At 40.1% G+C, this 23,935-nt stretch overlaps 1 protein-coding gene across 4 annotated transcripts in view; it reads left to right on the top strand.

Moving 5' to 3' along the window:
• HTR2A (5-hydroxytryptamine receptor 2A) overlaps window positions 1-23,935 on the top strand; it is a 115,743-nt gene that overhangs the window by 75,424 nt on the left and 16,384 nt on the right. The window contains exon 3 of one of the 4 annotated variants that reach the window (XM_074022002.1): window positions 20,209-20,687. The exons of the other annotated variants lie outside the window; for them this stretch is intronic. Coding sequence (XP_073878103.1) covers window positions 20,209-20,246 — 38 coding nt within the window. The 3' untranslated portion in view covers window positions 20,247-20,687. Of the gene's footprint in view, window positions 1-20,208; window positions 20,688-23,935 lie in introns of those variants that run through there. 4 annotated transcript variants of the gene reach the window in all.

The following is a 23,935-nucleotide window of genomic DNA, read 5'->3' as shown; positions in this document are numbered from 1 at the left end:
ATTCCTAAGCTAATTTCAAACTATATAATCTTAGTTATATATGTTGAACCTTGAAATATTGGAGTTAAATAAGAATATTTAGTGAGATCCCAAGCAAAACTCATTGTGGAATTTCTTTAGCTTTTAACTTCTTTAAATCCCTGGCTTAGCTGTAATATCACTAATCATAGCCCAATTTAGACATAACAAATTTGCATGGCAAAACAGTATATAATGGATACAACTCTAGAATAAAGAGAAGCTAGCCTGAATCTCCAAAGTTATTTTGCACAATAGATAATTACTAATAGAGATGCAAGGCATTAAACCAATGTTTTCACGTATCCTTTTTTCTAAAAACCTGAATTAACAATAAAGCAACAGTAGTAGAAATGTTTTAATCCTAGCACAACTGTTTTCATATTTTGTCTACCACATACAACGTATCTTAGCAAAGTTGCAATAATGTCATATACTGTTTTATATTCTAATCCTTTCACATAACATTGTATTGTCAACGTATTTGCTTTTCTACATGGGCTTTATAGTGACTTTAATGCCTGCAAGTTATTCTCGCATATTGGCATACCACAATCTGTTAACTATTCTTCCAATTCTGTTTCTAGTCTTGACCATTAAAAATAAAGTAGCATTTTCAAGACAGTAGTTAAGCATTTGATCTGATTTATTCTACCCCTACAGTAGTCTATATCTGTCCTTTTAGTTTCACTTGCCTGTAATTATCTCAGGTATGTTTACCTAGACCCCAATAATTTCTTCACTTTTTTGTTTTAAAAAGTCCTTTATATATATTTGCCCAATTTAGACTTCATATTTTTAAAAGTCACAAATAAAGACATATACTTTGTGCAGTAAAATATATAATAGAGAATTTGCCATTTTAACCATTTCTAAGTATAATGGTTTAGTGGCATAAATTACATTCACAATATTGTGCTACCATCACCACTATCGATTTCCAAATTTTTTCACCTTCACAAATTCTGTAACCATTAAGCAATAACTCCTCACTCCTTCCAACTCAACTCCCTGGTAACCTCTAATCTGCTGTCTCTTAATTCATCTGTTCTAAATATTTTATACAAGTGCGATTATACAACATGTGTTCTTTCTATCTGGCTTATTTGACTTACCATACTGTTTTCAGGGTCTGTAGTATAGTATATATCAGAACTTTTTTAATGGCTGAATAATATTTCATTATATATATGTACCTCATTTTATTGATTCATCTGTTGGATATATGGATTGTTTCTGCTTTTGACTATTCTGAATAATGTTACAATTCAGAGCTTTGGCATATTAATAACTGAGTCCTTGTTTTTAATTCTTTGGGATATACACCTAGGAGTAGAATTACTGGGTCATATGATAGTTCTACCTTTAACTTTTTAATGAACTATCAAACTTTTCTACAGCATCTGTACGATTTTACACTCCCACCATCAACATACAAGGGTTCTGATTTCTCCAAGTCCTCAACAATATTTTCCTTTGGTTTATTATAGCCATCATAGCATGTGAGAAGTGGTTATCTCATTGTGATTTTGATTTGCATTTCCCTAATGACTACCAAGGTTGATCATTTCATGTGCTTGTTGGTCATTTGTATATCTTCTTTGAAGAAATCTCTGTTCAAATTATTTGCCCAATTTTTAATTGGGCTGTTTTATCTTTTTGTTGAGTTTCAGAAATTCTTTATGTTCTGGATGTTAAACCCTTATCAAACATATGACTTGCAAATATTTTTTCTCATTCTGTAGGTTGTCTTTTCACTGTCTTGGTAATATCCTTTGATGCACAAAGGTGTTTAATAATGATGAAGTCCAGTTTATTTATTTGTTTTTTTGCTTGGGCTTTTGGTGACGTATCTACTTCAATCACTTTGTATTCCTTTAATCTAATTTCCCTTTTTAGTCTCTTCAGATTCCTTAAGCTACTTTATCACTATGAGTCTAGTCATTGATTGCTTATTATTTAATAATGTATCTGGAAATTTTAAAAGATGTTCATGAAGTTTTATTTTTCTAACACTTCTTAAGAATATTTTAATACATATTGAATTTGTGCGCCAATAGTGGCAGTAAATAACTTTTTTGCTCCACATTTAGAAATGACACTGCATAAGTAACTGGTGAATATAGAATAGAGTTTATAGAGCACGTTTAGATGCTTCAAGGATGAAAGACTGCCCTAGACTTCCTTCGGGAATTACCCAAGGACAAATAATGGAAATGCTGCATACAGGATAAAATAGGAACTCAGCTGAACATAGGGAATTTCATATATACCCCCTGTGAGTAGGTTCTTTCAAAGAACTCCGTTTAATAGTAAAAATGATACATCTGTAAGAGTGCTAATTCCCTAATTTTGGAGAAAAAAAGTTAGCGGTATTTTGGGGAAATATTAGACACAGGTAATACACAGTTCCTTCAGGTGGAGATTTCCTTTGGTCCTATGAATGACCCCCTCAAATCTATGAACTTCTGAATAGTTTTACTTGTTCTTGGCAATTGCCTTTATCCTCAACAACCTTGTACAAATGTTAAATCTCAATACCAAGCTGTTAGAGCTTAGCTTTCCACTTCATCTTCAGACTGCATTTCCAGCCATATAGCTGCCTTCAGTAATTCCATTCAGCTTGACCCTCTGACCCAGCTCTGGCAGTTTTGCACATCCAGGGATGCTGAGCTTTCAGATTATTTAAATATTATGTGCTTCCTGAAGGCTGACCTTTCTAGGGAGAAGGTATTCCCATCACTTCAGAAAGATGGAAAGAAAAATGTTTAAAAATAGAGAACGTCCATTAGTGGTCAATTAAATTCACAATATTATCTAGATTTCCAGTTGCCTAAGGAAACCAGCTACTTAAGAACTAACTATCTCTTTGCAGTGGTGCTGGGACAATTGATGAACCATTCTATTTTCTGCTTTATAATCTGGGTATTCTGTACTTCACTCAGGACAAAAAGTTCTAGATTTCAGGAAATCCTACCATAACGGATGTCTATATGGTTTATTATCAGTTCTTAGATTAAATATTCTCTTTAAAAAATCTCTATCTCAAATCATAGATGTCAAGACTTAAAGGCAGGTTTCGGATTTTATTCTCGTTGCAGGCTAACACATTATCTTGCTGCAGTTTCATGGCTGCTGGCAGAAGACATGAGACTCTTGGATCAGAGATTCACCACAGTACAATAGCCAGAGTATCGCCGCTTTCTTGCACTGGTTGTCCAAGTCCCAATTTTCACAGGGTTATGTAAAAAGGGCCACATGGCAACTACAGACACAGTGGATTGTATTACAGGAAAGAAAACTGAGCTGAACAAACCCAAATCTTCATAATGAGCAGGAAGCAAACCTGAACTTCGCTCCAGATGGAGACACTATCTCCATCTTGAAAGATTATTCACTGTTCGAAAATCCTTGAAGTGAGATTCTGGAGAAATTAGCACCTCAGATTTCCATGTAGAATTGGCTAATAGTTTTGTATATTACATACACGTATGCACCAACCTATCTCATAATATTGCTACAAATTCATAGTAAATGGTGGAACAAGACAGATTCAAATTGAAAATGATCCCTTTCCTGAGATGCTTTTAACTTGTCAAGATATTTGGGATAACCTTCATTTTCCATGATGAAGGAAGTCAGTCAGCATCAGCCTTTAAACGTAAATAAGTATTTGGCACCTAGCATACAGTAGGCATTTTATGGGTAACTTATCTCTAGGTGAGGGTCAACAACCAATTTTTATTTTCAGGTTTCTCTGTCTTATTTCTGGACTTAAACTTGCAGGCTTCTTCACAGATAGGTGCATGCCTTATTTCCTTCAAGCCTTTGCCCAAATGTCTATTTCTCAGTGAGGCTTATCCCGATTCCCCCACAGAAACCATGTTCTCTCCCATCTATTCCCCATCCAGTTTACCAAGCTTTATTTATCTCCCTCACTTACCACTTTTTGAGACAGAGTTTCCCTCTTGTCATCCAGGCTGGAGTGCAGTGGTGCAATCTCGACTCACTGCAACCTCTGCCTCCCAGGTCAAGTGATTCTCCTGCCTCAGCTGCCCAAGTAGCTGGGACTACAGGCGCATACCACCACACCCAGCTAATTTTTATATTTTTAGTAGAGACCATGTTTCACCATGTTGGCCAGGCTGGTCTTGAACTCCTGATCTCAGGTGATCCACCTACCTTGGCCTCCCAAAGTTCTGGGATTACTGGCATGAGCCACCACGCCCAGCCTACTTATTACCTTCTGATGTGTTATATAATGCATTTATGTTTTATTTTCAGTTCCTCTTGCTGAAAATGTAAATTCCATGAGGGTAGAGATTTTTAGTCTAGTTCACTGATGACTCTCCAGTTCCTAACACAGTATCTAGCTCAATATTTGTTAAATGAATGGGAATGAGAAAACTAAGTTTCAGAGAGACTAAGTACCTAGTCAGAATTTCATAATTAACAAGGCAAGTCTGGGACTCAAAGCCAGGTCTTGTGACTTCAAGTGAATTACTATTTACACTGTGTACCACTTACATTCCTCAGCTGCTCTCTCTCCCCTCAGGCCTGAGTTGATTGCACAGCCCCTCAGGCAGTACAGGCTAGCTCTGCAAAGGGGCTGATAGACCCTAGGACAGGAAGCAGGTAGAGAAGGGAGGAACCATGAGGCCAGGCTTAGTCTGAAGGGCGAGTCAGCTTTCTCGGTAAGCCTATCGGGAAGCTTATTGTTTAATCTAACTGAATCTGTGTGGGCCTGCCTCCTGGGCTAATAGCACAGATGCATTGCTCCAAATCCTATAAATGGGAATTGTCAGAAGTCTAATCTCTCCAAGTCAGGACTGCAGATAGTAGTGGACACTTTAATAGGGAATTTTAATCTATAAAACAATTTATGAAACTCAAGAATTAATCCTCTTATGATTCCCAGGATGTGAGCAAGATAAAGATAGCAGAACTTGAAAATAATGAAATATGTGAAAAATACAGCAAGAAGTCTCAGGAGATGGCTGGAGAGAACCCAGAAAAGGGTACCTCGTCTCAAGCACCCAAATGTTTCCATCACTGCCAGCAACATCTAGGACCACTTCAACTGTAGTATCTGTACATCTTCCAATCAGTGATAAATGCTGATCAGTATCTGACACATGAGATTTCTCTCCAAATAGCACAGGCCTTGTAATATTTAAGTAAATGACCCCAAAAATCATCTTGCCTTGAATCATATAGTTCTATGCTGTGCAATAGAGTAGCCACTAGCCATATACATTGCCATTTCATTTTTGTTTTATCACCTTAAATTTAACATTCAACTCCTCTGTCACACCAGCCACATTTTCAGTGGTCAGTACACACATGGCTGGTGGCTAGTGCATTGGGCAGTAGATACAGAACCCTTCCACCACAGAAAGTTCCAGTGGACATTGCTGCTCCAAATACAGTCCAGGGGACACAGGACTGGTTTAGGTCAGCATCTTTACTTAGAAGAGCCAGAATTGTTTTGTATTGCAGTCTGTTGCTAGAACTTAAGGCTGAAATCTCTTATATTGCTTCTTTTCTGTTGATGAACTTTGAGCCATTGCTTCATTTCATCCCGCCTTTCTAGGCATGTAATATTTCATTTTTTGTTATATACTCACTGACCTTAAATCCTCAACAGCTCAGCCTCTTTCCTATCATTTGCAGTCTTTCTCAGCTAGCTGACACGTGAAGTTTAAGATAGTCTACTTGCTGTTATCTCATTATTTGAGATACCAAAAATCCTGTAATTTAAATTAAAACTGCAGAGCATTATCAGTGATAATCCCAGGAAGTGAGTGAGGAGGGGTGGCAAAACATGTTCTAGCGTGACTCAGCAAGATCTGGAGGGAGGAGAATCAGTTTTGACATGAATGGCTAAGCCTTAGGCAGTAAAGCTAATGTCTACATCTGCTGGGGTTTTAGGGACGTATTTTAAGAGCGTGTGAAATATATCTAAAATCAATATGAGGTTAGGTTGGGTAAATTTAAAGACAAAATCATCTTCCAACCTAAAAAAAACCCTCTATATAGTAAAGAAAGAAAGTAGCTTTATTATTGAATAAATACAAAACAGAATGTGATACACATACAGGGAATCCACTGAGGGATTGCAAGACAAATCTCACTCGTTTATACAGCCAAACAGATGCATCCTATTACACAGGCATTCTCTAGATAAACAACCAGCCGGTCCTCAAATAAGAATTTGACAGCATCATGTGTTTCACATAGTTCATCCTAACTATACCTGGTAATTGGGGTGACCATCTGTGTTAGCTAATTAGTGTCATAGAAAGGAAAAACAAACTTCTCGTATCTTAATGACAAGAAGTAGTTTTGCAACTTGGAGGAAGAGGCTCCTCGGAAATTTAGGCTCCTACCTACTTAACGAACCCACAAGATAGGAGTGTTGTCTCCTTTGTGTCAGAGAGATGGCTCCTTGGTCCTAGAAAACGACACTCCTGGCTTGTAAGACCTGCAAGGGCCTTTTAAAATATTTAAAATATTTTTCATCTCAAAGAGCCAAAGAAAGAATGTATAATTAGAAGGGTTTTATGAACTTTTAAGTTCAGGGGTACCTGTGCAGGTTTGTCAACGTAGGTAAACTTGTGTCATGGCACAAGTTTATTGTACAGATTATTTCCTCACCCAAGTATTAAGTCTAGTACCCATTCCTTATTTTTCCTGATCATCTAACTTCCTCCCAGGCCCCACCCTCCGACAGGCCCTAGGTGTGTGTTGTTCCCCTATGTGTCCATGTGTTCTCATCATTTAGCTCCCACTTACATGGGAGAACATGTATATGGTTTAGTTTGCTAAGGATAATGACCTCCAGGCTCCATCCATGTCCCCGCAAAGGACATGATCTCATTTTTATGACTGCATAGTACTATGGTACATATGTACCACATTTTCTTTATCCAGTCCATCAGTGATGGGCATTTATGTGGATTCCATGTCTTTACTATTGTAAATAGTGCTGCAGTGAACATAGGTGTGCATGTGTCTTTATAACAGAAAAATTTATATTCCTTTGGGTATAGATCCAGTAATGTGATTGCTGGGTCAAATGATATTTCTGCCTCTAGATCTTTGAGGAACCACCACACTGACTTCCACAATGGTTGAACTAATTTACACTCCCACCCAACAGTGTGTAAGTGTTCCTTTTTCTCCACAACCTTGCCAGCATGTTATTTACTTCTTAATAATCACCATTCTGATTGGCATGAGATGGTATCTCATTGTGGTTTTGATTTTCAAATGATCAGTGATGTTGAGTTTTTTCTTATGATTGTCTTTCTTTTTTTTCCATCTTGAGGGAGTCTCACTCTGTTGCCCAGGCTGGAGTACAGTGGCAGCTTACTGCATAGCTCACGGCAGCCTTGAACTCCTGCTAATTTTTGTATTTTTTGTAGAGATGAGGTGCTACTCTGTTGCCCAGAGTGGTCTTGAACTCCTGGGCTCAAGCAATCCTTCCACCTCAGCCTCCTAAAGTGCTGAAATTTATAGGTGTGAGCCACCACACCAGGCCAATTACAAGTTCACAAAGGAAAATGCTCTAAGAGAACTTTTCTTCTTATTCTCTTTGTATTTTTTGAGCATCAGAGCTATCACACTGGGTTCTCTTATTTTTAAAAGACAGAGTTAGCCTTTTATTTTTCAAGCCTTTTATTTTTCAAGCCCTTATAGTCTTCATAAGAAATGAAGAGTTTTATATAACCATTTATACTTTCACCTTATTTAACTAATTTTGACTAATTGTTGAGAAAATAAGCCTGAATTAAAGAGTCAAAATTGCAGTTTATTTCAGATCAATTTTGATTCTCTAATGCACATGGTAACTAGCGTTATACCAGAAAGAATATCAGCAGGTGGAGGTCCTTGAGGTATCTTGAGGATTAAATTGTTTTACAATTAGTGATTTAAGTCATTTACACAGAAATGACTGGCAAGTGCCTGAAAAGTCTACACATTTTAATTATCTCCCTATAATTGTATACCATTGTAGAACAAATCGCATTTTAAAGGTAGTGCAAATATCGTATCTTTCTACACGTTCTGACAATAGTGGCATTCAAATAAAGTTTTATTATATGAACCAGACATATTACAAGCTATTTATTACCAACTAGAGGGCACTTCTAGAGCTACCTGACCCAATGTAAGTTATAAGTTGTCTCACAGAGCTCGTTTAGCAGAAGCCACTAACAAATGCGATCTCCCAAGTGAGTGGTCAGCCAGTTTTGGTTTTCCTGTTTCTCTTTTCTGTTTCTAGAGTTTCTTATGGGGCAGGAGGGGCTCTATGTTCCCCAACGTCACCTTTTATCTATCCCAAAATGGATTATACAATACCCGTCCCCCCTGGCTAACTCTTGTTTTTGTTTTATTAAACTTGATAGCAAAATATAACAGATTCCCTAATACATTCATTTCCATAGAATAGGCCCTTATGTTACACAGTTCTTACCTTTGCACGCCTGGACTGTGATACCTACCACACAGTAAGCTCTCAGTGATGAATGTGATGTATATAAAAAACATTTTAAAAGGAATTACATGCTTTGAACTATCTCCTTTAACGTATAATACACTTAAGCTGATTGATTCAAAATCACATACGCGTTTCCTATATGCTGTGTACTGACTGTTGGGGTTAAGTACACTTACAGAAGTTACAGTAACTTAATTACAATAGATCTGCCAAGGAACTTACTCATATCTGGTTCTCTATTTTACAAAGTTGGACAGAGGTTATTGAGGTCCACAGCTAATTTCTTATGTAAGAAATTAACGGGATCCTGGACCACTGGCCCAGAAACTGAAGGACAGGCAATAGCAAGACAGAATCTGTTTCTGTTTTATAAACAAGGTGGTTATCTCCATGTGCCTCCAATATTCCTCATTATCTAGGGTTCTTTTGCAATAGAGAGAGGCGTGAGGAAACCAAAACTGACTTTAGTTTGGGAGTTATTGATCCAAAAAGTTTTGGCAGTAAAGGCTAGTTAAGCCACAGAAGGGCCGTCCTCTTGGAAACTAAGATAGGCAAAAATGATCTCTTCCAAAATGGGAGTGCCATTTTCCCTCTCCCAAACACTAACTGCTCTGAAATAATCCACTCCTCAAAACTTCTGTCCTGACAGAATCTCTATTTAGGCAAAGGGATTAGTTGATCAGCCTAATGGGTTCTCAGTTATTGCCTGTTCGGAAGTGTTTGCATTTTAAACAGAAGCCAGTAAGTTCAAAATGCTTGACAGATCCAAAGAAACAAATATTTGATGGGAAAACCAGGAAGGTGAGGGAAACAATCTAAGAACAGGCCTTTCCAATGTCTCCCAAACGGTATCCCACAAGCAACTGTACTCCTTTGCCCACAGCTGGTTCCACTCAAATGAAATTGGGTTGGTGTTTCTTGTTGCTGGGTCATGTCTGAAGGTAATGGACATTCATAATGGCTTTCAGGATAAGGGAAGTAGAATGCTTACAATCTAAAATTATGTGAGAAGAAAGCTGCTAACCAATGAATTTTTAGGAGGAAAAAAGTAAATCACTTCTTTTGCACTTCAGTCCAAGTTTACAAATATCAGGAAAGCTAACACAATAGAATTGTCTTATTTCTTCTCCTGTTCTTGCCTCTGAGCTTTTCTCCTCATTCCCCTCTGAACCTACCTGCTTTCCATTTATGATTTCAGTTCAATTTTCTACCACCTATTATGAGATAACTAGGACCTTCAAAGAATAAATTTATATTTTCCCACTTAGTCAGCTTTCCATTCCTGCCTACAACAAAAACATCTGGTGAGTCTAATTTTAAGTAATCAACCTTTTCAGTATGGTGATTAAGAGATATATATCTGAATTTGCATTTCATTTGTGAAAATTCTGCCTGGGAGCCATTCATTTTTCATCAAGCTCCCTGTGCTTTTCATTACTCTCTCCCTCACCTTTTCCCTGTGGTCAACCTGGCTGAGTAAACAGCTCTGTTTCGCTGGTCTCAAGCTCTGCAGTGTAAAACCATTAGCAAATCTTAATAGTAACCCATCAAATTTCATTATTTCAGCAATGGAATCTGTCAAGGTCAGCCACTGATGGCTGTTAATGGCCACTTTGTTGATAAATCGGGGGTAACTGCTATAATATTCATTTTAAGCAAATAAAATGTTCTGATTAAGAATTCATTCTGCCCAGTTGGAGTCCAATTAAGCCAGCTTCTGGATGGAGGCTCACCCAGGATCTCTCCACTTAAGGAATATATTCGCAGTTGAAGTTTGACTTTTTTCAATAAAGCTCTTCTCTCGTCTTGGAAGAGATAAAACTTTGTCTTCAATCCAAAAGAACATAAAGGTGATTGTTCTGCAATCCTCTTGCCACAGACCTCCCTAACTCCTAACCCTGACACAAACATATTCACACAGACCTCCCCATCTGTTTACCCTACCTGAGGCTATGGTTTTACTTTAATATGAACTGAACTTGTTCATAATTAGCCATAGGGATCTTTTCCTGTGTTACTCTATGTCATTATTATGAATGTTTCCACGTATTCTATAGCAACAGAAAGTAGACTCTGGGTTTGATTTAGAAGTCTAGGCAGGTATGACCTTCAAAATATTTACCAACCTGTACAGCACAGACACCAACCAAGGTGAACAAACACAGGCCTCAGTACCAGAGCTAGTGCACACTCGGCCAGGTGTTAGGTCTTAAGTTGTGGGTTGAGGAAAACTCTGAGAATTCCCTGAAAAGGGCAAATAGAAGAATAAGTAAGGGCTGGGGGACTTCCAGGGCTCTGAGCAGAGGTTATTGATTTAAGTATAGGAGTTTGAATTTTACCAACCAACATAGCCATAAATATGATACTGGCTAAAAAGAGCCTTGAGAACAGGAATCTCGACTGTTCTCTAGCTATGAACTTAATTAGTATTCATAGGATGGTGATGATATGCCAGGGCATAAAGCTGCCACTGGCTATACCTGGGTAGAAGCAAGCACAATCTTTACCTTGTATTGGTCCATTCTTGCATTGCCATAAAGAAATACCTGCGGCTAAGTAATTTATGAAGAAAAGAAGTTTAATTGGCTCATGGTTCTGCAGGCTGTACAGGAAGCATAGCAGCTTCTGGGGAAGCCTCAGGAAACTTTCACTCATGGCAGAAGGGGAAGCAGGCATGAATTACATGACCCAGAGCAGGAGGAAGGCGAGGGAGGTGCTACACACTGGTAAACAACCTGATCTCCTGATAACTCCCTCAAGAAACAGCACTAGGGGGATGGTGCTAAACCATCAGAAACCACCCCCATGATCCAATCACCTCCCACCAGCCCCACCTCCACACTGGGGATTATAATCAAGAGGAGATTGAGCAGGGACACAGATCCAGACCATATCAACCCTCAAGGACCTTATAATCATAGTGGGAGGAGAAGAATAAATATGTAAATAAAAATATACTTTTAAGCTGATGAAGTGGTATGGATGACAGGACATAGTGCCCATGATAGTAATAACAGGACCTGTTTGGAGAAGGTATTCAGGGAATGCTTTTCTGACCATTTTTATCTCAGCTGAAACTTGAAGAATGAGCAGAATCAGCCATGTGATAGCATCTTGAGGGCTTGGGCAAATTATAGATACTTCCTGTCAGCAGAAGATTTTAAGTATCTCATTATTTGGGAAAGAGAGATCCCTGCAAATACCAGTTATATTTTGTCAATTTTTAACACGTTGAATATGTTTCTTTCAAACATTAAAGTAGTTTTGCAAACAGAACTAATTCCCAAGCCTTGATATTGAAAAAAAGTGTAAAGTGATGCCAAAGTCTTCACTGCAGGTGAAAGTAATTAAAATTGCTGTTTCTTGCAGGAATCAAGAATTCGAATGTCTTAGTGACTCATGATTTTTCAGTCAATTGTAAGATCAGGGTTTATGGCGCATCTGCCCTGCTTTTCTCAGACCTGTACCTTGCCATTCCACCTCTGAGATGGGTAGTGCCCATCTCACCAAATGGTCCACCATCAACCAAGCCAGAACCCTGAATATCATCCTTGCCATCTTCCTCACCTCCTACATTTAGTCCATGGCTATAGCTGTCATTTCTGCCACCTCAATATCCCTGAAATTCATTCCTTCTTCCTCACCCTCTCTGTTCAGCCTTAGATTAGGACCTGATCTTTTGAGAGGCATAAAACTAGATTATTTTAACTGGTCTGATTTATTCCCATTTCCAGTTCACACTCATGCCAGTGCCAGTCTAATTTCTAAAACCCAAATATGATCAGGTTTCTCGCCTGTCTGAAATATTGTATTAGCTCTGTCTCATTCCTTAGGCACAAAACATGACAGGCAGAACCCATCAAGAATTATTCCCGGCCTTCCATCCACACCCCTCTGTACTACCTGCAATTCCTCATGGCATTTTGGTCTCACCATCATTCCCCAGCTTCTAAGCATTTCCTACCACATCCCCTCCCACTACTCTTCAGCCTTCAAGGCAGCTCAGTACTCCTTCCTGGAATCCCCTACCCGAGAGCTGTCTGAGTGAGGGGTCGTCAGATTCAGGTACCTGTTTTCCAAGCAGCTCTGCTTGGATATACTGTATGTATATCCAAATCAGTATGTCTAAAACTCAGTCGTCACTTTCTCGGCAAAACTTGCTTCTCTGAGTTCTCAAGCTCCACTGGGAGGTACCATTCTACAAAGCTAAACTCTTAACCTTCATTTGCTTACTTGCACCTCCACCCAAACAATCACTAAATCCTGCTGATGCTCCCTGCCACTATCTTAGGAGTCCCCCACTTTTGTCCCCAGTGGCACTGTTTCTCATTTCTCACCTTGCTTACTGCAGCAGCCTCTTTACTGGTCCAGTTTCCCTCTAATCCTTCCACCACACAGTCAGGCCGTCATCTGAATATTTCCATTCTCTGCTCAAAGTCATTTAGTAGCTTCTTATTGCCCTCAGGGAAGAGGTAAATCTTCTCCATGTGTCTTGCAAGGCCCTTCAAGATGTGGCTGCTGCCTCCCTCTCCAGGCTCCTCTCTGCAGGATCCTTACCTCCTGTCAAATTACTTTCAGCTCTTACTTGCTGTGCTTTCTTGCCTCCAGGGCGTTTATTTCATTTGTCTGGATAAGCCCTTCGTGTTTTTGAGGCCTCAGCTATCACTTTCTACAGAAAGCCTTTTTGATCAGTTCTCAAATTCAAGTCAAATGCCCCTCCCTACTTACTACAGTCTGAATGCGTCTCCCCAAAATTCACAGGTAGAAATGTAATCATCAATGTGATTATTTGGAGGTGAGTGCTTTGAGAGGTGGTTAAATCATGAAGGCAGAGCTCTCAGGAATGAGATTAGAGCCTTTATCAAAGCGGCCCTAGAGAGCTGCCTTGGCCCTTCCCCCTTGTGAGGATGCAGCGAGGAGGTGCCATTTATGAAATGGGCAAACCGACCCTCATTAGACACTGAATCTGCTGGTGCTTTCATCTTGGACATCCCAGCCTCGAGAACTGTGGGCAATCAATTTTTTTTTTTTTTTTTTTTTTTTTTTTTAAGATGGAGTCTCCCTCTGTCACCAGGCTGGAGTGCAGTGGTGTGATCTCAGCTCGCTGCAACCTCTGCCTCCCAGGTTCAAGTGATTCTCCTGCCTCAGTCTCCTGAGTAGCTGGGACTACAGGGGTGCGCCACCATCCCCAGCTAATTTTTGTGTTTTTAGTAGAGACAGGGTTTCACCAAGTTGGCGGGGATAGTCTTGAACTCTTGACCTCGTGATCCACCCACCTCAGCCTCCCAAAGTGCTGGGATTACAGTCGTGAGCCACTGTGCCCAGCCAGCAATGAATTTCTATTGTTTACAAGCCACCCAGGCTGTGGCAGTTCGTTCTAGCAACCTGAATGGATGAAGATGCTAGTGCTCCCCTCAGTACCTTGCACTGCCCTCATCCTCACATGAAATTATAGATACCTCCTACTCAACTGAGCTCCATGACAACAGGGACTGTTATCGTGCCCCTGCTATCATGTGGCTGTTTTGGACCAGTTTGTTTAGCATTGTGCCTGGCACTTAGTAGACATTCACTAAGTATTTGCCAGATGAATGGATTTCTTGTGTAATTAGATAATGATAACCCTCTTAACCTAATCTGCAAATCCTTCATTAAGGATTTTCATCCCAGGATGGAAGTACATACATACGAGCCATCGTACTAGATGATATAAATGGCCCATTCAGCCTAGTGTTTTTTTGTTTTTGTTTTTGTTTTTAACTAAGAGAGTTAAAGCCTACTGGGGAAGGATTTGCTGACTTTCACAAACTTTAAGGTATAACCAAGACTCACATCCATTTAGAAGACCCACATCCCAAGTGTGGGGATAGCCAAGCCTCACATTCATTTAAAAGGCCCTTCTTCAAAACCCTGCTGCATTATCTACCTCTTGAATTTCATAAACTTGCAGTGTATGAAGAAACACTTTACATTTTTCTTCCCACTTGCTTTGCTTGGAAAAATAAAAGTTAAGTAATTAGTTTTATTGAAGTGTCATTAAAAAGATAAAACATTGTACTAGGTATTTGCATTTATTTCAAATCTTTTCTAAGTGGTACATTACTTTGATTATAAATCTGTGAGGGATTGTTTTGCTTTTTATTGCAACGAATTTTTAGAAATTTAAACTGTGTACTCTTACAAAAGATACGAGAGCGTATTGTCAGGGACGAAGAGGTACTTGAATCTTCTCACCCACTGTCTAGAGCACTCTTGTTTTTCTGAGATCGACATATAACCAGGGATGAAGCAGGGTAAGGGATTGCTTTACTACCTGTTCTGTCCCAAACCTCACACTAGGTCTCTAATCTTACTATTTTGGAATGTCAAAGAGCACACCAGTCAGGAAGAAGGTTTAAGTACAAGACAATGGTAGCCAGAGGAAAGACCATTTGCTTCAATGCCCAAAGCTGTTTCAGACCTTTGGCACCCTTACTTTTGGAGACCCCACCCACATCTTATATTATACATAATATACCATATTAAATAAACTTAATATACTCTACTATCAGCTGATCTGGCTAGTGGACACGTTATATTTTAGATATTGAAGTTAAATATTAATTTTTAGATTGAATTTTTGGGGGAGAAATACTTCCTTTTCTCGGTTCTGAAATTTTTGTAGCAAGGTCCTCACCTTTCCTACTGGCCATCCCACCTCGGGTCTTTTTAGGGAGGGAAGGCTTTTGGATTCTGTCTCCAGTTTACATGTTCCCTGGCCACACAGAATGAAGAATGTCCCAGAAGCATAAGGGAAAGTCAATGAGAAAAGCAGCCTGTGTATCTCCCAGTTGGGAACACCTTCCCCATCCACCCACACTGAACTGGGAAAGTGGAAATTGAGACAGCTACCCAATGAGATTGATTTATGTCTCACACAAAGCTCCACCCACCAGAAAATGTATTTGACTACATCCTGTGAAACTGCCGCTTCTGAAGGTCATAGTGGTTACATATCAGCCTTTTCACATGTTTCCACCGAAAAACTTACAGAGTTCCCTTGAGTTTGAGCAATCTATAGTATCACTTCTCCTGAAAGGTAGAGTGAGAGAAAGGGGAGTGTACTGGTTTCCTAGGGCTACTGCAACAAAGTACCTCAAAGTTATTGGCTTAAACTGACAGATTTCTTGTGTCACAGTTCTGGAGGTCAGAATTCTGGGAATCAAGATATTGGCAGGATTGGTTCCTTCTGACAGCTGTGAGGGAGAGGCTGTTCCATGCCCTCTTCTTAGTTTTGGTGGGACATTAGTCATCTTTGGTGTTCTTGTAGTTCCATCTCCCAATCTCTGCCTTCATCTTCACATAATGTTATCCCAGTGTTGTGCACATGTCTGTGTCCAGACATTTTTTTTAATAAGCTCAGTCATAGTGGATTAGGGCCCACCCTAATGACCTTACTTAACCTTAACCCGATCATCTACTAAAGAATCTATTTCCAAACAAGATCACATTCACAGCTACTGGGGATCATTTGAGGGGACACAGTTCTACCATTAACAGGGTGGGTAGGGATCTGTGATTTCCTGGCCAAAGGCATTATTCTATTGCTGCCTGGAATGCTATCAAAATGTTAAATATGTTATCACATCTCTGTGCCTATAAGTCTCTACTGACTTCTGTTATTGGTCGTGGAAGATCTTACAACCCCAGGGCAACTTTCAGCCTCAAAAGAACTGGTGTCAGAGCCAGAGCTGGGGATAATGATATTTTGTTCTGATAGAGGCCCAAAGTCACTATTTGAAGTCCTGGCATAAAAATTAGTTCCAGCAGCTTTCACCTAAAGCTGGCCCAGGTCTGAAATGAACTCAACTGCATGAGCTCTGTCATGTGCCCCTCTTGTAATATAAAACTCTAATAAAAGCAAATAGCAAAGTCTAATAGATAATCCTAACAGAGGAGCAAGCACTAAGGTGTGGTAGCTGAGGAACACCTAAGCTTGTGCTGTTTGTAATGCTGCCTGTTAGATACATCGCTGATCCTCCTGCCAACTCCAGTTAATGTTTCTGTCCCATTCAGGCTGAAAATGTTCAAATTCAGCTAATGTCTATGGGCATCTCCTGAAAGCCCATCACTCCTGGCCTTTTTTCCATTTTATCACATTTAATCCTCACAACTCAGAGAGGAAACTTGCTTTCTTAGCTAAGAATCAAATCCTGGACTTGACACTAAGTCCACTGTGCTGGTCCTCCCCCCCCACTATTTGATAATATTCCAAAGCAAAATACTCATGCTACTGATGACTGGGACCCCCCAGCTCAGTCACTTGGGCTAGTTTTTCCTGTAGTCTTTAGGATGGGAAGTGGAGTGGAGTTGTCAGGTCCTGTTACAAAAGTAGACTAACTGGAACTGTAGACTTTTTTCTTTAAACCTAACAGAAGGAAAAGATTGGTGAATCGAAAACTAGCATAAAAACTGCAAAAAGCCTCTGGGAAATAGATGGTCATGAAGTCCATATATGGGAGAGAAATGTAGTCCAGAAATTTCTAGGCATATGAAAAGCACAACTGTAAAACTAAGATGTTTTAGATGGAGGAGAGCTGAGAGTCACAGGCAGTGTAGATTCTGCCTTGGAAGAGTGTCCACGCTACCCTGGACATGGATCTGCCCACCCAGTGACCATGGCAATGCAGAGAAAAAGCAATGTCAGCCTAGTATCTTCTCCAGCCAGTGGGGTGGCTTCAGGAGAGGGCTGGGACTGGGGATCTCAACCTTAGCAGCACATTAGAATCAGCTGGGGAGCTTTAAAACCGCCTGATGCCCTTGGCCTCACCTGGAACGCACAAAATCAGAATCTCTATAGATTCAACCCACCATCAGTATTTAAGGCTGCCAGGTGATTCCAGTGTGCTGCCAACAACCCTAGGCACGTGAGAGCACACAGCAAGGGAAGGGAGCGACCTGCTGTTTCGGAGCTCTTTCTCCTCCCAGCCCAATGGTTAGGGGATTGGGAGTCAGAGAAGGGGCCCAGGCAGATGAGTATGGTTGTGTCCAGCAAGATGTGGGCAGATGGAGGATCTGGGAGCCCACATTTCAATGCTGGAGGCCATCTGCCCTAAGGTCCACCTTCCCCTTCTTCCTAATCAAGATCACCAGGAGATGCACAGGCTGTAACTCCTTCTCCTGGTGTACGATATTAATCATGGCATCTTATATCCCCTGGGGGGGATATAAAGTCACAAGAAAAACTTTCTAGGTATATGAGAAGCACAATCTCTTTAAGATAAAGACAACAAGCAGACCAACTTTTACCTAACAATTCAGAAGTAATGCACTATATTAAGGAGAAAAAGAAAAATCAAATAAGAATTACCAGAAACTTTATAGGAAAAAAAAAAAAAAAAAAGAACCCTGGAACTATTATAGGACAGATAAGACCTAAGTAGATTAAAAAAAAAAAAAAAGATATAACGTGTTCAAATTATTGAGATAATTTACCATTGTTAACTGTAGAACTAAGGTGTTCGTTTTCCACCAGATTATCTACAGTTTCAACAGTTTTAATCCAAACGTTAAAATTTTTTGAGGAGCATGACTAAGTGATTTCAAAATGTTTATGGGGGAAAAAAAAGTTCATTACAACCATAGCTTGTATGTGAACAGGCCAACGAAACAAATCAAGGCTTCTGTCTCCCGGTCTGGGGCTAATTTCACCCCACCTGTCTACAGCTGTGAACTGCATTTTAATAGCACACAAAGAAATACACTACATGCAATGCCACTCTCCTCATATCACAGAACAATTATCTTCCTCACAGGAAAGCTTAAAAGTTAGCACATCAGTCTGAATGGCATCATAGCTCATTAAGTTTGTCCCTTTGACAAAGAATTTTTGTACAGAATACCACTCCAAGCGCACAGGGACGAAGGCAACGCTATTACCGCAGTGGAAGAGGGGAGCACTCTGTGTAAGCAGACATGGCCAGTCCAGCCGAGAGAGCCCCCGTTTGCTGACTACCTCCACGAACATGGGCACCTACAGTGCCGCCCAAGTGCCAGAGCAGGAGTGAGTCCCGGCAGCGCGTACCAGCTCCCTAGTCCTGCTGTAGCAATGACTACAAACTGAAACGACACCTCTGCTGTTGGCTTAAAACAACACAAATTTATTACTTACGGTTTTGGAGGTGAAAAGTCCGAAGTTGGTCTCACCAGGCCAAAACCAAGGTGTCAGTAGGGCTGCGTTCTTTCTGGAGGCACTAGGGGAATAAAATGTCACTGGCCCCTCCAGCTTCTAGAAGCCGCCTACACTCCTTCGCCCGTGGTCCTGTTCCTGTATCTTCCAAGGCAGCCAGTACAAACTGAATCCTGCTCTTATTGAATCACTTTGACCCAACACACCTTCCTCCCTCTTCCACTTTTAAGGAAACCTGTGATTACATTGGGCTCACCTGGAGAATCCAGCTATGAGGCTCACCTGGAGAATCCAGACATTGGGCTCACTTGGAGAATCCAGGGCACTCTCATTATTTCCAGCTCAGCTGATTGGCATCTTTAATTCCCATCCGCAACTTTAGTTTATCCTTGCCATATAAGACAACATATTCACAGCTTCCAGGAGTTAGACATAAGCATCTTTGGGGACCATTATTCTGCTGATTACAAAATGCATCAGGTTCAAACATTTAGCAGGCTAGAGTTAACACCTTCCTTATTACTATCACAAAATGTAGAAAAGCAGTAAATAAATCATCCGGAGGTTTGCAGCTTATTTGGCTGGATCCACAACTGCCTTTCATGCCCAGAATGTTTCTAAAAGGAGAGTCTCTCTCAGTTACTCTACACTCATCCTGCCCTTGTAAAGTCACCTGGAAAACTGCAGCTATTTTTCAGAAATCCCTGTTTCCATTATACAGATATTCTGTGCGAAAGTGTTCTTTCGGTCTGACTTATTCTAATAAAGCTCCCATTTAACACGCATGTATGTAACCCAGCAAATTACCTTCTCCGCAGGATATTAAAGTTAGTGGGTTTTGTGCTGTATGCATCTGTGCGTGTATTATGTTTGAACCAGAATATACAATGTATCAAGGAGCTCATTCTTTATCCTTTTCCTGCATTTTCTTATAAACTATTTGGCACATTAGATTTTTACTATGACTTTTGTTTCTTAACAAACATCTTTTAAAATTAGAAATTCCTGCCATATTCTTAGAAAAGTGTACTATGCAGAAGAAATTGAACTATGAAGATATGAAACTGTGGTTTTACTAGGAAACACACACATACACAGACACATACACCCAAGATGTAGTGTTTGTACATCCAGGCTCAGCGATTCAGAATCTTTTTTGTGTTGCAGAGTATTGGGAGAATTACCTCTTTCCTGAAAAATGTATGTAGTCACATGGACATAAACTTTTGCACTCCTTTTCAAAGGGTTTCTGCCCCATCCTCACCCCCACCCCAGAAGTCATCTATAGGTTAAGTTGGAGGAAAAACATTCAACATCAGCACAGGTATGGGACACCAGTTAGGTGGAAACCATGGAAAGAAAATAAGCATTGCAAGAAATAGCATAGGAAATTGTAATTTTAAAAAATGTTGATCTTGGCGTTTTGCGTTAAAGATTTGCAGTAAAAGATAACTGCTCATTAGCATTAAGTTCTTAAAAGATGGTTTCTATAGCTTCTTCATTTTTATATCTCTCCTAGGGGAAGCCATGGCCAGTCTTCCCACGGATAGCATGTAAATGGCTCTAAATGAGAAACTTATAGCCCCTGCAACACAAGCACAGATAAAAGGAGGCCTGTCCCCACAAAAAGATTTCATAGGTAGGACACCGCATGAATTCCAGGCTCCAGATCTAAGAGCCAGCCTTGAGCAGCAATGAAGCAGCAACTCTTCAAGCAGCAACTTTTCTGAAGTGAGGAAGTTTGATCCCCAAGCCTGCATACCTGATGGTGAAAGTGTGCTGAGGCTACAGAGCATAGAAAAATACAGAATACAGAGCCAGACTGTGGCTCAAAATTCTAGTTTCACCACTTACTGTGTGACATTTGGCAACTTACCTAACGTCTCTGTGCTTCCAGTTTCTCATCAGCAAACAGTGATAATAATAGCACAAACTCACAGGGTGACTGTGAGGAGTAAGTGAGCTAATCTGTATAAAGCACTTAGGATAGTGCCTGGAGCACAGTAAGTACCATATAAGTATTTGATTGTGCTATTTTTTATGATTATTATTCACTACCACAACCAAGACATAGTCCTCCCTGATGCACTGTTAGGATGTAAAGATGGAGGATTATTATTAACTAGTATATTAGAGAAAGGGCTCTGTCTATGGAGAGTCCTCAAATTAACCAGCTTTACCTTCAACTTCTATAAAGCCCTAATTTGTCAGAATTGTTAGTCTCCCAAATTTGGGAGATTTGAGCAATTTCTTGCCCTTGCCCAGATAACTAAGGTAATGAGGAAGTCTGCTAGGTAGTCATAATTGTTCTCTCCTCTTCTTTTTATGTTGCATGTGTTCCCAAAGGCCTCTGCATATACTTATTCATTTATTCCAGAAATGTTTATTTCATGTTTAACATTTAAATACGATGTGCCATGCACTGTCTTAGGAAAGTATCTGGTTTTATGGAGCTCACATTCATGTAAAGAGAGAGATGACAAGCAAATAAATAGACCAACAAAATAATCTCATACAGTGGCAAATGCTAAAGGAGAAAAACAAATCAGAGAAATGCGCTACAGAGTGACTCAGGCAGGGTGAGGAAGGCTGACTGGGGAGAGGGCATTTACACAGATGCCAAATAAGAAGGAGTCAGCCATGGGAATATCAATAAAGAGTGGTGTGTGCCTGGCCGTGGGAATAGCAAGTCCCAAGGCCCTGATGGAGTAACCAGCTTAGAGGGTTGAAGGAGCAGAAAGCAGCCAGTCCAGCTCAAGCATAGTAAGAAAGGGAGGCAGTGAGAGGAGGGGAGGAAGGAGATGTCAGCAGGGCCACATCTCTGAGGGCCTGTAGCCAAAGTAAGGAGTTTGGATGGTATTCTAAGTGCACTGCAGGGTCTCTGGCTCAGAGGTACACAGGTAAAGATGGGAGTCCCTTGAGGGCAGTGGGGAGGGTCTTGTGGTAATTCAGGCAGGAGTCCTAGTGGCTTAGAGTACAGAGATGGCAGTGGAGAAAGAGAAGTAGACAGATTTGGTCAAAAAGTTTATTTTGCAGGTAAAATTAGGATAGATTATTAGGTAGACTTATTAGAATGCTGGTGAGTCTTTTGTAAAGGCAGGATAATGGAAAGAGACTCCTAAGTTTTTAAGCTGTATATCTGGATAGATGGTAGGACCTTTTACTGGGATAAGGAAAGGTGGGGGTGAGCAAGTGCAAACCCAGAGTCCTAGTGTGACCACGTAAGGTTAGGGATGCCCACTGGAGATATCCAAGTTGAGAGGCCAAGGAGGCAGCTGAATAGCTCAGTTGTTCATTAGTTACTATGACAATGCTTAGCCCTTGGGGTGGAGGTTTTGTTTGTTTTCCATTTCCTATCTCCCATTTCTATTCCTGCTTCCCATGTATAAGTAATATCAGATCTCAGTAATTTCCATATGCATCTCAAAGTTCTTTACAAGTAAACACTCTTAATCCTTAAAACCCAAAAAGTATGAACTACAAAATGAAAGCAATGAAAAAGCTAACTAAACTCTTCTGATGTCATGAAAAGAACACTAGATTAGGGTTCATGAGGTCCAGATTCTAACAAAAAATTGAAGCACAGAAGAAAACAAATCAGATGTAGATTCGAGTCTTAGCTTGTGCATTTATTAAGTATAAGGTCTAGACCAAGTTATAGAATATCTTGGAGTCCCAATTTTCTTCATCTGTAAAATGGGAATAATAATTCCTTCCTCGTGAGTTCCTTGTGAGGATGAAATGTGCTGACGTCTGTAAAGACCTACACAGTGTCTGTCACACTGTGGACACCTGTAAATGTAGGGTTTTCCCCCACTTTTTACCCATTAAACTTACACAGAGAGCTTAACAGCTCTACCTTGACTCATTAACTGTAAAAGAAAGCTGCTTCCTTAGATAATCGCTAAGCTCTATTTCATCTCTTCAAGAAAAATCTGTACAAGACCTTGAAAACAACCAGATAAACTTCTTGATTAAAGCTGCTTTTAACCTGAACTCAGTGCAGCTTTCTGCAAACTAAAGGCATACTTCGGACTGGGTAAGACAGGGCCTTCACAAGCAGAAATTAAACCATAGAAATGTCTCTCCGATGTTGCAAAACAAACAAAAACTTCTCCCTCCAAATCACTAACGTTTCAGGGTATGTACAACTTTTTAGGAGATGGAGCAAATGAAATCTCATAGAGTAGCGGTTTTCATATCACTCGCTGAAAGATAGTAAAACCAAAAGCTCTTCATCTTGGGCTTCCCTGAGCTGGATGGGAAGTTTGGAGGTCTCAGCCAACCAGACTGTTGAGGGATAAAAAGTGAAACTGTGAAGAAGCTTCTAGAATCCTAGAAGCTCAAGTAAATGGTGGGTAAGACAAAAGGGAGATACAGAAGTTTAGCTTGGGTTACAAGAAGAAGTTGCTAGTTAGGGACTTTCTGTGCCCCAAATAGTGCCCAGGAGCACCTATCTATCTGCATGATAACAATTTTTATCTAAATCCCAGAGGCGTGCATCTGAAACCCAAACTAAGAAAGATCCTGCCTAATCTCAGGATTTAGGACCAAAACAAAAAGTTGTTTGGGCCTTGTGGTACAAATAGTGTCAGTTGATCAGGACATGACCAGTGACCATAAGAGCAAGGCCAAGATGAGAAGTCCATAAGAGATAGGAATAAAGAAGAACCCAAAAGAAAGTTGTTAAAGCTCTAAACCTGTGCCAAGCTAATTGAATAATGAAAAATGTGTCTAGCCCACAGATCTGTTTTGTTTGGCTTGCACAATGTGTTTTGTTTTTTATTGTATTGAACTTGATTGCCCTCAGGCATTATCCAGTTTACCAAGCAACACTCCTTCTACCGTCTTCTCTGCCAAACGTAGCTCAATTACATTGCTACACTGGCCCTGTAAGCATTTGAGATGATAACTATCGGTACATAGTTTATGTTTTCAGGTGGATTCATTTTTAACTGTTAAACACTTGAACATATGTTGACTGCAGAGATGCCAGAAAAAGAGAGGAAGATCATAGAGGGGAAAAGTGGGAAATCGAAAAAGGGTAGGAATCCTAGCAGAACCATCTTTGAAAGAGGCACCCCCGCTCACTGCCCCCATTACAGCAGCTACAAATCATGTCGTAGTTCAAGCGAAGTGGGTGCCTGCCACATTTCTTTCAACTAGCTTTTCAATATTTTGGGAAATTCCCAAGAATCAAAACTCAAATTCCCACCCTTCTTTGTAGCTAGGACATTGGCTTATAG

Source organism: Macaca fascicularis, chromosome 17 (genome assembly GCF_037993035.2).
Source record: "Macaca fascicularis isolate 582-1 chromosome 17, T2T-MFA8v1.1".
NCBI lineage: Eukaryota > Metazoa > Chordata > Mammalia > Primates > Cercopithecidae > Macaca > Macaca fascicularis.
Note: the sequence above shows the minus strand (reverse complement) of the source record. Positions and strands in the feature narration are given on the sequence as shown.